At 41.4% G+C, this 14,355-nt stretch overlaps 1 protein-coding gene across 1 annotated transcript in view; it reads left to right on the forward strand.

The window, feature by feature from the left end:
* Window positions 1-14,143, forward strand: part of itsn2b (intersectin 2b) — a 52,335-nt gene extending 38,192 nt beyond the window's left edge. Inside the window, exons 28-40 of the mRNA XM_030047176.1 lie at window positions 1,435-1,556; window positions 2,295-2,401; window positions 3,795-3,978; window positions 4,394-4,492; window positions 4,651-4,734; window positions 4,904-4,987; window positions 6,806-6,868; window positions 6,966-7,115; window positions 8,181-8,299; window positions 8,741-8,823; window positions 8,941-9,024; window positions 9,460-9,633; window positions 10,633-14,143. Coding sequence (XP_029903036.1) covers window positions 1,435-1,556; window positions 2,295-2,401; window positions 3,795-3,978; window positions 4,394-4,492; window positions 4,651-4,734; window positions 4,904-4,987; window positions 6,806-6,868; window positions 6,966-7,115; window positions 8,181-8,299; window positions 8,741-8,823; window positions 8,941-9,024; window positions 9,460-9,633; window positions 10,633-10,781 — 1,502 coding nt within the window. The 3' untranslated portion in view covers window positions 10,782-14,143. The remainder of the gene's footprint in view (window positions 1-1,434; window positions 1,557-2,294; window positions 2,402-3,794; window positions 3,979-4,393; window positions 4,493-4,650; window positions 4,735-4,903; window positions 4,988-6,805; window positions 6,869-6,965; window positions 7,116-8,180; window positions 8,300-8,740; window positions 8,824-8,940; window positions 9,025-9,459; window positions 9,634-10,632) is intronic.
* Window positions 14,144-14,355: the final 212 nt, after the last annotated feature.

The following is a 14,355-nucleotide window of genomic DNA, read 5'->3' on the forward strand; positions in this document are numbered from 1 at the left end:
AGCTTCAGTTCCAGGAGACAACAGCTGGACTTAACAAACTTCCCGTCTCCTTGGTGTTGTGAGTCTGTCAAACAGAAGTGTCCTCTTTCTGGCAGCCACAGTCCTGCTCTGCAGCTGAGACCCAGAACGCTGCCTCATGAATAATTTGGCAGTTTTATCCTGCCTCCATTGGTTTGAATCTTCAAAACTCAGCCTTCTTTCTCTGTAATATTGGCCAAATCTCTACTGACTGGCTTTAACTGTATGTTACATAGCAACATTAACTTTCTGAGTGCTCTTACAGAAAGTGTTAGGAGTTGTTTGGGGCTTTGATTGTTTCAGTGGCACAAAATCCAGAAAAAAACTAAGCTTTTTATTCACTCCGAGCACCTACCGAGAGGGAGAGAAAGAATCCCCCGTCCTGTTTTGGTACAAACAGATTTGGTTGCTAAGTCTTAAGAGCGGTTTTGCTCTGTGCAGATACACTGGCAAGGAGAAGTCAACAGCACAGAAGGAGAAAAAGACAAGACAGTTGTAGGGCAGCGTGACTGAAAAGGGACAGCCAACAAAAATACCAAGAGCGACAAAAAAACAAAGTAAGACGAAGACAAAAAGCAGGAGAATGACTTTACAGAACAAGCGCAGGTTTCATTTTCTGAACCTGTGGGACACGAGAGACGAGGAAGGTGAAGGAAAAGGGGCAGAAGAGGGGGAAGGGTCAGGCAGAGAGCAGCAGTCTGCTAGTGTGGGACTCCTGCAATGTCCTAATGGGCACTCTGGACACTCTGGTAAGTGTGTATAATAAGTGTGTGTGTTCATGTGTTGATTCAGAGAATAGGAGCAAACATTTGCATATATACTGATATAGAGATGCTCAAACACACAAATCAAAACAGGACAGTAAGTAGGACAGTGTAATATAAGCGATTTAGCAAGTTTTCGAGTGTGTGTGTGTGTGTGTGTGTATGTATTTTATTTTATTCTTTTTTTTAATGTGTGTGTTAGTGAAACATCATCCCACCCCACCCCAGTAATGTGCAGAGTGAATTTAGAAGGTACAGTCACTGGATGGGAACACTAAAAAAAAACAAAACAGAATTTGTGTTTCAGCCTGCATCCTGATCCACAGTTAAGTGTGTTTTAAATATTATGTGATTGGAAAAAAAAAAAACTGTGTGAATAGAGGTGTTACTGACTAATTTCAGTGTTCTTTTAATGCTTTTTTGTTTTGTTTTGTCATGTACATAAATCCTCCAGCAGGAGAGAGTCAGTGCTGTGTTGCTGTGTTGCTGTGGTTTAAATCGTGGGTTGTGGCTTTGTTGAAGTGACAGCACTAGTTGGTCTTGAGTATTGAGTGTTTGTTGGGCGAGGATGGGAGGGCGGTGGTGTGGGGAGTTTGCAAGCAAATGAAGTGGGAGCTACAACTTCTCTGTTCCCGCTCCTCTTCTCCTCCAGGGTGCGCAGACCTCACCAGCCTCGACTCTCTGAGCCCCCAGGAGAGGAAAAGGCAGGGTTACATCCACGAGCTGATACAGACTGAGGATAGATACGTGGAAGACTTGCAGATCGTCCTGGAGGTGACACACACCGTTTACACTGCAAAGCAACATGCAGACACACAGCAGATACTCTACATTTACTTAAACGCTGTTGGACCACATGTTTTTTTTATGTGCATCTGATGCATCAGCCGTGTGTAGTGTTTGGAAGATTACTTTTGTAATGCGATAGGTTACAGATTACTAGTTACCCCATTAAAAATGTGATAAGTTTTGCTTTTTCATTACTTTTCTAACAAATGTTTTACACTTGACAGTAAAGCTGAAAGTCCTAAAAACACCAGTTTAAACCAGGCAGTGCAAGCCTCACAACAAACTCAATACAGAGTTATTAAAAGTTTGTCAGTATAACTTAAATGAAGATTGGAATGTTTTAATTTGTTGAGTTTTACATTCTACATATGAGCTTTTTACCAAAAAGAATATATTCAGATGTAACCCCTTTGTAATCACCAACATTTTGATTAGTAACTGTTATTTAATTGCATATTTTTCCTGAACACCTGTAGCCGATTACAATTACATTTAATTTGGAATTTATTTAGATGTAACTAGTTACTTTCCAACACAGGCCACATGGGATTTTTCCCCCTTTGTGTTACATTTCACTCATTCCTCTCTTTTCCCTCTATAATTCTGCTCTTTGTGCTCCACACCACATCTTTGACACGTGTTCATGTACCTGTCTGTCATTTTCTGTCTGTCTGCCTGTGTTCATGTCTGTCTCTCTGTGTGCATGCATCTGTCTGTGTCTAGGTTTTCCACAAGCCCATGTCGGAGTCGGGCCGGCTGACTGAAGCAGAAATGTCCATGATCTTTGTCAACTGGAAAGAGCTGATCGCCTGCAACACCAAACTGCTCAAGTGAGAGTTTGAGACATTTCTATACACACTACATGTACTGCTGTGTGTATTTCTATATGCACACTTGAGGCCAACCAATATATCAGCTGTCTTATATTATTAATCAAAATTAACTCATCATAGATATTTTCTAGTCCACTAATTTTAGGCCAAAATTGGGGTCAACCTAGGACAAATTGCAAGAGAAGCAAACTCAACTGATTTTGTATCCTCAGTTTGTCCTGAGTGAGGGGAAAAAAGTCCCAAGAAATCCTATTGGTGGAAAGTTTTGAAAATCACCTATTTATGACCACATATTACCAAAAAACACTGTTTTTAACAAAATTTTACTTTCAGATATCACTATAAAACCTTGAAGGTTACTATATATACAGTAACATTTTAATTCACTGTTATATAGTAACCTTTTAATTCAAGGTTACTATATATATAGTATATTCACTGTTTAAATATCTGTTTTGGCATTTATTCCTTATATTCCTTATTAGCACATATCATATCAGATAATGTGTGATATGCATGTGTAAACAGAATAATGCAAAGAACTTCTAATTGACTTTTTCTCTTGTCTTTGTGTGTGTAATCAACTTGTGAATTTTTATAGTGATATCTGAAAGTAAAATTTGGAACCCCTTTCCCCTGTGTGTTTTTTGGTAATAAGTGGTCATAAATAGGTGATTTTCAAAACTTTCCACCAATGGGATTTCTTGGGACTTTTTTTTCCCTCACTCAGGACAAACTGAGGATACAAAATCAGTTGAGTTTTTTTCTCATGCAATTTGTCCTAGGTTTTTTCATAAAATGACTGGACTATTATGCATGAGTATGTTTAAAAATATAGAAGAAATATTGAAGTAAACAGTACTCATTTGAAAAAGTGTTATCATTAAATAGGTTGTTCAACAGATTCCACTGTGTACGAGAAAAAAAAAAAGGTTGGGTGGCACATGAGTTGACAAAGAAGTGTACAGATGGTGGAGCTGATTATGTCAGTGAATTTATAAGTTGATTATTCAATTGCAAGCATACTGTACATATCTTTCTTACTACTATCTGATGGCCAAATTGGAGGATTCCTTGCTACAAACGTGTTCCTATGTGTAGAGTGAGCACCACGTAATACTAAGGCTAAGCCGCTGCGGCCTGGGTTTGAGTCCAGCTCCAGGCCTTTGCTTCATGTCTTCCCCTCTCTTTGCTCTGTCTTTCCTGTCTCTCTTCATTGTGGCTGTCTAATAAAGCAGAAATGCCCCAAAATAATCTACATATATAAACATATATTGGTCAATATATTGTTATCCGAAGTTTCTTTTGCTCCCAAATATTGAGATTGTTACGAGCCTCAAAAATCCAGTATCAGGTGGGCTCTAATGCAAACATGTTTGTATGTGTGCAGGGCTCTGCGTGTGCGTAAGAAGACAGGCGGCGAGAACATGCCGGTGCATGTGATTGGAGACATCCTGGCCGCGGAGCTGGCCCACATGCAGCCCTACATTCGCTTCTGCTCCTGCCAGATCAACGGAGCCGCCCTGCTGCAGACTCGCACCGACAGCCAGCCGGAGTTCAAGGAGTTCCTCAAGGTAGGATGGAGAGGAGAGCGAGGTGGAGTGGCAGGGAGAAAGTAAGGGAAAGAGGAGTGGAGGGTGCAAAGATAATCTGCAAGCATTTGTATATGTCACAATATCTGAGGGTCTTTAAATAAATGAAAAGAGCTTAACTTCAGGGTCTAAAAAGTATTGATGTTTAGCATGCAGCAACAAGTTTATGACGAGATGAATACAAAACAGGTTTAGCAGTACCATGTACAAAACATTTTTGTTATATATTTTGTGTTTCAAATTGGTCTTAAGTTCAATTCCATTCAGCCTTTGCTAGATCGTAAATAGTTTCATGTTACTTCATAAAACCTGCAGATGTCCCACATGTGCAGTGCTGCATGTTCAAGGTAAATCCGGTTTTGAAATGTATGTTAATGTTGTCTTTTATTCCCATCAGAAAATTGCTACAGACTACAGGTGTAAAGGCATGCCGCTGTCGAGCTTCCTGCTGAAACCCATGCAGAGGATCACTCGCTACCCACTGCACATCAAAAATGTAGGCAAACGTCTTCCTCAGCGTCTGTCTTTTAACTCCTGACATTACACAACACAATGCTTTACCATGTTTTTTTCTCATGTTTGTGGGTAAAATAAACTTGTCTGTGTGTTTTCCTCCATTTGTGTGTGTGTGTGTGTGTGTGTGTGTGTGTGTAGATCCTGGAGTGTACTGCAGAAGGCCATGTTGATCGTGGTCCTCTGAAGGAGGCTCTGGAGAGGGCGGAGGAGCTCTGCCAACAGGTTTATTCACTTTTATTTCTCCATTTATGTGCTCACTTACGCACTTCTTCACTTTAATTGTTAAGTTGTTTTTCTATGTCGCTGTTGCTCTTTCTTTTTAGCCCACATGTTTAAGATCTTATATTTCCGTTTGGATTGTGATTATTTACGGAGTTACTTTTTTGACCAGGTGAACGAGGGGGTGAGAGAGAAGGAGAACTCCGACAGACTGGAGTGGATCCAGACCCACGTGCAGTGTGAGGGAGTGACAGAGGTATTGATATGCTAACCAATGAACACACACCTCAGTTCAGTCAGTGCAGAATGGAAACACAATTTCTAGTAAAAGCAGAGCATTCATTTTACATATATTTAGTTTTAAAGGGACATGACACAGGTTTTTTAAATTTAAATAAAGGAGAATACACAAGCCAAAATGATCAGGCAAGTGAAGTGCCCTTTATTTCACTGCGTATGAAGCTTTTTAGGGCGCGGTGTTTCCACCCCGATTTCATTGTGGTTCACAAAGTCCCAGTTCAATTCAGTATCAATTTTGATTGGATTGCCTATCAGCTCAGTTAGGGATGTTTCAGTTACAACTAGAGTTCTCATCGGGCCTGAAAATTAAGACCCGACCCGACCCGGGCCGGACTGGGCCAGCCCGAGGCCCGACCCGACCCGACTAATTAGCCGAACTTTAGGCCCGACAGCCCGATAAAGCCCGAAAAAAAAAATCGCCCCTAATCGCCAAATTCGCCATTATTTAGCAGAGCCGGTCGGCCGCGGCACCAGGGCACCATCAGTCGGTATCAGGCGGACCGGCCGCGGCACCGGCCTGCATCAGGCAGCTCACCTGTCAGATCCGGCAGACCTGACGGGTGGGCGCGGTATCGGACGGTGCCGCGGCCGGCCCGCCTGATGCCGACTGATGGTGCCGCGGCATGTGCGGGTCAATACGGTAGTCTAGAAAACTGGAGATTTTTTTTTTTTTCTCGTGCGCCCCCAAGTAGATTGCGCCCTGGGCAGTTGCACTGCCCATAGCAAAAACCGTCCCTGCTGCCGAGTGTGCCAGCACAGCGGGATACTGCTGCAACTCTCTCTCACTTGTTTGCGCTGCACTCGCACAGCTAGTTGTCTGTCTGTCACTGAAAGTTTAGCCTCCAAATCCAATCCAGTCTCTCACTCTCTCCACCAGTCACATAAAAATGAAACGTCATAATCAATAACAGAACACATAATTCTATTTTTTTTTATTTAAAAAAAAAAAAAAAAAAAAAAATCCCCCACAGAACCCGAAGCCCGACCCGACCCGCCCAATTCACGTAAATTTTAGGCCCGACCCGACCCGAAAATGTCGGGTCGGGTCTCATTTTTCATATCAAAAGTATTGACAATGTAAAAGCATTTCTTACAGAAGTTGTAAGAAATGGGGGATGCCACCTCTTCCAGGTGGCATCCCCCACGACAAACATATAGTCACCAACAAAACCAAACGTACCAATGTCAAAAGGTAACAAACAGGCACTCACATAGATACACATAATGTCTCTCCCATTTGTTAGAATATACACTGTATCCAAACATATTAGTGCCTCAAAAATAAATAAATATAAGCTACAAAAATAACTAAACAAACACTCAGACTAAAGACTCAAGCAAATCTCTTTTGATTATTATGTTCACAATACCAATATTTTGGACATTTTGAGAAAAAAAAAGAAATGAAATCTGAGAACCATAATTAGGGCATCCAGAAATCTGAATCAGCAGCCAAAGAAAGACAAGTTATGAGTTATGAACCGTGACCAAGTTTTGAGAAAATCATTATTTTTACTCAGCCCTATAGCTTATATTATGATTTCAGTGATGATGCATCTCACATTTTACATGTCTTAATTAGTTTCAACACTAACAGACTCAATGCCCAGAAACACACTCCAACGTGTGTTTCTGGGCACAAGTGACAAAGGGAAGTTACAACCAACACACACTAACATACATGCAAATTTGTCTTATTTTTTTTTTTTTTTTTATCTTTCATTCCTAGATACACACACACACTTTAGCCCTCCATGTTTCTCTCTTTCCACAGAACCTGGTGTTTAACTCTCTTACCAACTGTCTGGGCCCCAGAAAACTGCTGCACAGTGGCAAGGTGAGAAGAGTTGTGAAGTAATAAAAATGATGCTTATTGTAATTACAAAAAAATAGCTTGTAGAATTGACAGTGATGAATATTTTGTTTCTGTCCAGATGTACAAGGCAAAGAGCAACAAGGAGCTGTGGGCCTTCCTCTTTAACGACTTCCTGCTTCTAACACACGCTTCGAAACAGTTCAGCTCTTCTGGACCGGATAAACTATTCAGCAACAAGAACAACACACAGCTCAAGATGTACAAGCCGGTGAGAGAGAGACACACACACACACACAGACACACACACACACACAGCAGTACATGTCATGATGTCTTGGAAAACTGTTGACCAACAAAATCACAGCGAGGATTTGAAATTTGTTGACCTCAGTACACAGAAATCATGTAACCTGACGTCAGTAAACCACACTCAGTGCACTCACGTTCACATACCGAGTTGTCTCTGCTCCTTTTTTTTTTTTTTTTTTAATCAAGTGTTTTCAAACATCTTCATGTTCTGGACCCCAAGTTGTCTTTCCTTAAGCTGCCGACCCCAGTTAAAGTGATTCTGTGTGTCCTGGAGATGAAAAGATAGTTTTGATTGTGTTAAGTGTTAAATTGTTTAGATGTGATACTTGAACACTGACAATTAGATTCAAAGTGTTGAGAATAAAACATAATAAATGTGAGTGCTTAAAATAAGTGCTCACATCTTTAACAACATTATGCTATTCCTCATTTTTGCAGGAGACACCATAGTTTTCTTTATACCGAAAAACAAAATAGGCAAACAATCCAGTGTTTTTTGAGAGGCGGAGGTCTTTGCAGTCAGTCTGTCAGCAGTTCAGGCCAGAGGGGCATACTGTATATCCAAATGTATTTGTTGGATCACCGTGATGTTTTGTGACAACATTCATGTTGCCTAGAGGATGAAACCAAAGATTTGGTGACCCCATGACCTTCCCTCTAGCGCCACTGGCTGGCCCAGCAGGGTGTTTGCTTTCAAAATAACACACTTATTAAAACGTTTAAAGCTTGCTGCACACTGAAAATACTCTGGACCCTAAATAGATTATTCATCAGTGCATATTTTTTTGCTGGTGCAGTTAATGCAATCCAGTGTTTTGAGCAAAACATGAAGTGTTTTCCTTTGGGGTGACTTTATATTGTATCTGTACTTATGATCTTCATGTGTAATTCTAATTTATCACTTTCTGTTTCTTTAGTTTAATTTTTAATGTACTCAGAGGTGGTTGGTGTTGAGCATTTTTTTGTTTTTTTTTTTTGTATTTGTTCTTGCATGACAACTTATCTACTATCACTTCTCTCCCAGCCCGTGTTTCTAAACGAAGTTCTGGTGAAGCTGCCAGATCCCTCGAGCGACGAGCCTGTCTTCCACATCTCACACATTGATAGGGTCTATATACTCAAGACTGAAAACATCAATGAGCGGTATGCACACACACACACACACACACACACACACACACACATACACACATACACACACACACACAAGCATGCACAAATAAGCACACCAGTATTAGAGATTAACAGGGCTTTGTAGCAAAAATGCCCCTCAAAGTTCATTAAATATCCCTAAAACCACAAGGCTAAATTGTATTTCACCTTTTTTGCATGCTTTAATTAAAAAAAAAATCTCTGTGGTAATAATTAAATGTTGATTTGTCAATAGGCGGTGTACATGCATCCTTTCATAGCTGGATGAGTCTGCTCTTGAAATAGATCAGAATGTCCATAAAAATGTGTTGAATTAGTGGGATCACAAGAGCTTTTTGAAAAGAAGTTAATTTCTTACTCTGACACAAACGCACACACACATTTCATTGGCCTTTACATTTGCTGAGCGTGTGTGTGTGTGTGTGTTTGCAGGACAGCATGGGTTCAGAAGATCAAGGCTGCATCGGAAGACTTCATTGAGACAGAGAAGAAGAAGAGAGAAAAGGCCTATCAAGGTCCGTCTCAACACACACTCACACTGTCTCACACATACACACACCGTGTATATGACATGATACTGTATTATCAGTGGATTAATCCATCTATGTGTGTGTGTGTGTGTGTGTTTGCAGCTCGCTCGATGAAGGCTAGTGGAATCGGCAGACTTCTTGTCACTATCTTGGAGGCTACTGAGCTGAAGGCCTGCAAGCCCAATGGTGAGCCTGGATGTTTAAAGCTCGTGTTGTGGGATGCGCCGACACGAGGCTGCCCAAAGTAAAACTAGACATAAAGCCATGTTTAGTTTTTGCATTCTGTCATTCCTTTTCGTCAACAGTTTTTACTGTCAGTCAGAAGGTATTTTCTGTCTGATACTGTGGTGCAACCTCTCTGAACTCAAGCCAGCTAAATCAGTTCAGCCTTTTTAATTTAACTTACGTTCTATTTCTTACAGACTTATTTTTTAATAGGATTTCTTGTTCCTAGGTAATGTAATTTTATGCTCTGTAAAGCACAAGTACACTGTTTGGAGTCGTCCCTCCCTTTCGAACTTATCTTCCTCCTCTTCCCCTCCACTTTTCCTCTCTCCTCTCCTCTCACATCCTCACCCCTCGTCTGTTTTGCCGCTCACCTGTCCCTTCCTCCCCTCCAAGGTAAAAGCAACCCGTACTGCGAAGTGACCATGGGAGCTCAGATCTACACGTCCCGAACGCTCAACGACACTCTCAACCCCAAGTGGAACTTCAACTGTCAGTTCCACATTAAGGACATCTACCAGGACGTCCTCTGCATCACCATCTTCGAAAGGGACCAGTTTGCACCTGATGGTCAGTTTCTCTTCATGCTCTTGTTCTTCCTCTGTCTTCTTGTCTTGTCTCGTTGCGTCTCCACTCAGTTCTGCTGTTTTCTGCCTTCTTCTGCCCTTGACGTCTCTCCTCTCTTCTCCTCTCCTGCGCTCACATTTTTCCTGCCCTTTCCTTTTCATTCTGCTCACGTTTAATACGTTTGTGAGAGAGCTGTCACACTGCCAGAGGTGTATTTGCCTGTAGGCTTTCTGAAATGTATTTTCTCCCAACCAACATTTGCCGTTGGAAAATATGTTTAACTTTGTCTCCTTTTTTAAATAAATACCCTGTGTCGAATACAACCGTCAAACTAAAAGAACATCCAAACAAGAACAAAAAATTAAAAAGCCTTTAATATTACATGGCAGGCTTCAGAAGGCTCTGCACCCCAGTGAAGGCCATTGGAGCTGAAACGGGTTGGTCAGCAGCCAGGCTTTTTAATTGTACTTAGCAATGTAATAATAAAGGCTTTTAAAGTATTTTTTCAATGGAACAGTGCACCTTGGATGTTCCATATGCCATATGTTACATCAGATGTTTATTTAAAATGAAGATGAACTGAAACATATTTTCCGTTGTTCTAACCCTCTCCAAAGAGCACCTGATTCTCATTTGCCTGAGAGAGGACCCACACAGCATTCCTGTATCCCTTTTTTCGCAATATTTGTCAATACTTTAAAGAGTAGCCAAGCCCAAAACCCTAATCTGAGTAAAGTGTGACATCTAATGGTTTAATTTAGGGTACTTGAACTGGTCATCTGCTATTGGCTGATCTCCTCGGTGCCAAGTGGTGTCACGTTCCATGCATTACCCAACTTTTAACCATAAGATGTCAAGATTTGCTCAGATTTGGGTTTGGAGTTTACTTGTTAAATCCAAATTACCGACTGGTCACCAGGCACTGACCACAGAACATCCTTCCTTCATTTTTTCCCCCTCTTTTCCTCAACACATGCCCCGTCTTTTGTCTTATTACGTCAGATTTCTTGGGTCGCACCGAGGTTCCCGTGGCAACCATAAAGAAAGAGTTGGAGAACAAGGGGGCAGCGACGCGGCGTCTCCTGCTCCACGAGGTGCCAACGGGCGAAGTGTGGGTCCGCCTCGACCTGCAGCTCTTCAACAGCAAATAGCCGCGACCGCCAGGACAAACTCAAAAACTTCTAACGACACATCCAAAGAAAGAAGGAATAATCTTCCTCGTACAATGCAACCAAAATAACGACAGCTTCTTTCTGTAACAAGCACGAATTAGGATGGCTTCCCCTCCAAGACAATGCCCCAAATATCAGGATGGCTTCCTCAGACGAGACACACTCCTCAGCTGTATGCTTTCCTCTTAACATGCCTTAATATGAAGCAGCACCGACGATACCTTTTCTGATGTCATCTGAGCCCTCCAATAAGAAGCAGAGTTTGTATTTTGTCATGTGAACCAACCAATCGGAGGCAGAGCTTTTTTCTCTGCGTGGTGATGTCAGAAAAGGGAAGCGTGATTGCTCAGGCAGCTGGACCTTAGTGCCGATCTAGCACCAGCATAACTTTTACACTCTGAAGGGCTAACAATATAGCAATAGTAGTAGCAGTAGAAGACCTTTATTTATCCAAGGGGCTGTCCTTGGTTCTGCCACAGTAGCAATAAAAACAACACAGGGTGAGACATGCAAAATAAAAACCTCACATACATAAAAAACGTATATAAACACAGGAGTACAAGGTGAACACATGAAGTACAAAAGTTTAAATATTCATAAAAAAAAGGGAGAAACACGGTTTGCATGGCTGGAGATGTGCAGAGAGTATGAAAGAGAAAATGTGTACCTGTTAGTTTTGTCTGAAGTGGGAACTAGAAGGAGGGAACTTCAATTCTAAGTGCAGGATGAAGGTTACTGATGAATTCTGCTTTCTTTAACCACCGTTTGTTGCACAGTTCGGACAGACTAGGAGGGACTAGACCTTCTTAAATAGTGGACCTGATCCTGGAGAGTTCCTGCACAAAAAAAAAAGAAAGAAAGAAAAAACAGCCATGTGTTTGGATGAGTCGGGGTCCTGGGCTTGACAAGTTTAATAAGCCCCACATTCGGGTAAAACTGGATGCAAGCTGTTTTACAAATGGTTACCGTAGTATTAATCTATATAGCAACAAAATAAAGCAATACAGGGTTTTTTTTTTTTTTTTTGCTTCCCTCTAGACTCATACAGTTCTATATCTCAAACAGTTACAACACTGAGAACAGTTTGTCTTTAAGCATTTAGTGGTTTCGATGCTGTAACTCTTTCAAATATATGGCTCTGGACACGCTCTGTGCCAAGTCTGCCCAACCAAGGCCATCTGACGTTCAAGTTGTGCTGATTGAAGCATGATCTTAAATGTCCGTGCATTAATATACATATGGATATTGGTTTTTTTTGTTTTTTCCCCCGGGGGAAGTCATGCTCATGGCTTTAGAGCGTCTGTTTTTGGGGGGAAGGTGGTTTGTAAAAGAACCACCGATTGAAAGAGTCTCTAGTTTTCAGCGGCAGACGTGCTCGCTCTGTTGCCGTCAGTCGCTCAGCCGCTGCTGATTTCATGCCAGCCTGTCTGTATGATGTTGTTATGTTGAATCTAAGGACATTATCTTGTATTTGCAGTCGGCATTTCTTAGCGCCAGATGAGGGACAGCAGCACGTCGCCGTTAGAAACGACCTGGACGAACTCTCTCAGCGGGTGGTTCTGCTTTGTGGAGTCAGTTTACCACTGTTTGATAGAAGATCTCAGGATGTGTTAATTGTTCTGGGTTCAAGTCTTTGTCACTGTAATGATACTGAACACTTACTTTGTTTGTCTTCTGGCATTTCCTTCTGTTGTGTGTGTTTGTGTGTGTGTGTGTTTATGTGTGTGTGTGTGTCTAAGGCGTGTCCAAGTGTAAAGCATACTTAATGAGATGCACGCACACAGAAATCCTACAGGATTCAGCTGAGGGCTCTTGAGATGCTGCAGTTTTTTGTACTTACGAGTTATAAAGTCTGGCCTTAATGCAAATAATGTCTTTTTTTATTAAATAAGCCAGCGTGTAAATGATGAGAATTAACCGGGATGATGCTAAGGAACCAACTTGAGAAGTTCCCCACTAGATCATGAGAAGAACATGAATTCTGTTTTAGGGTTGGATTTGTTGCTTTTGTTACGGTGTGCAAAGCCAAGCAATCACACAAAGTACCAGTGCAAAGTGTTTTCACACAGCGGTGAAATATAACAAGTATGAAAAGGTGTGTTCATGAATTTTACAACTGTACTTGTCATCCCGTCTGCCTCTTTTCTGCCTTTCTTTGCTGTGTAGAGGGAAGGGGGGTCAAAGTTTTGAGGCAACGCAGCTCAGCAGCTTCGTCAGAAAAAAAAAATCAGTATTCATCCATTGTATTTTTTTTTTTATTCGTTCCTCTCTCTGTTACCCACGTCTGTTTAGTGTCATTTGCCAATCCTCACCTCCACTGACAGCGAGATCGTCCGTCTGCGTTGCCTCAAAAAGTTGCTCGCTCTAATCAGATTAACGCATGCCATGTAAAACTGATGAGGATATAATGTGTAAAAGGTCTTTATTTATGTTGTAGGTTGATGTCTTGGTGTCCTCTGCTTTTTTTTTTTTTTTTTTTTTTTTTTTTTTTTAACTATTCTCTGCCTTTTGCAACTAGTCTCCTGTTTAACCCTGAGCGCCACCTAGTGGTCTGGATCTTAACGACTGCTGGAATAGGGGGGTAAAAAGTGTTTTCTATTTATTTCTTAATTTATGCGTGTGTGACTATCCCGAGGTTTGAAATTGCTTTGCTGTGTCATCTTGGATAATCTGTTGGTGTTCACTCGGTTTGAGTTTGTGTTGAGAGTGTGTGTGTGTGTGTGTGTGTGTGTGTGTGTGTGTGTGTGTGTGTGTGTGTGTGTGTGTGTGTGTGTGTGAGACGTCGAACTTCACCTCCTGGATCATCGGCTCCTCTGACACGTGTCGGCGCCGTTTCAGGAGCCCAGGCGGTGTCTTAGATGATTGAGTCGTTACTGAAAGTCGACTAGACCACGAGTCAGCTTGTTGCACCTGCTGTCTTCTGCCCTTTTGTCTGTTTTTTTTTTTCCTGTCAACAGAATTCCTGTTTTTATTCTTTTGAGGGTTGAAATTGTCTTGACCTCTCTTGTATAAACTTTAATGTTTTGTTTTGTTTTCTAAATTTGAATTATTTGTCGAGTATGTGGGAAGAAACTGTGGATTGTTTTACTCATACCTTTTGGGATGTTTTTGATTTTTTTTTTTTTTAATGTGCTCTCCACTTTGATCCACACTGACTACTGCTGTGCTAACCGAGTTTAGGGCCTAATCCTAACCTGTACTGCCTCTTCAGACATGGCAAATCAGCATGGAGGCTACCTGACCTGACCTGACCTGCAGTGTGTTTTCACGAGGACCTCTACATGGCACTCTCTCAATCAGGGTTTCATAAGTCAAATTAAAGATATTAAAGTTGACCAACATCTGACATTTGAGTGATATTTCTCTCAGAGTTTTGTAAATGTGTCGTACACAGCCATCTGGGAGTGTGCATGAATGTTGACTGGAGGTGAGCGATGCTAAGGCAGGGTCCCCATGTGTCCAGGAAAACCTGGAAATCCTAGAAATTTCAAAAAGTTAAAAAAACAAACAAACAAAAAAAAAAAACACCTGGAAATAGTCATGAGATTGTGGA

This window comes from Myripristis murdjan, chromosome 3 (genome assembly GCF_902150065.1).
Source record: "Myripristis murdjan chromosome 3, fMyrMur1.1, whole genome shotgun sequence".
Classification (NCBI taxonomy): Eukaryota; Metazoa; Chordata; class Actinopteri; order Holocentriformes; family Holocentridae; genus Myripristis; species Myripristis murdjan.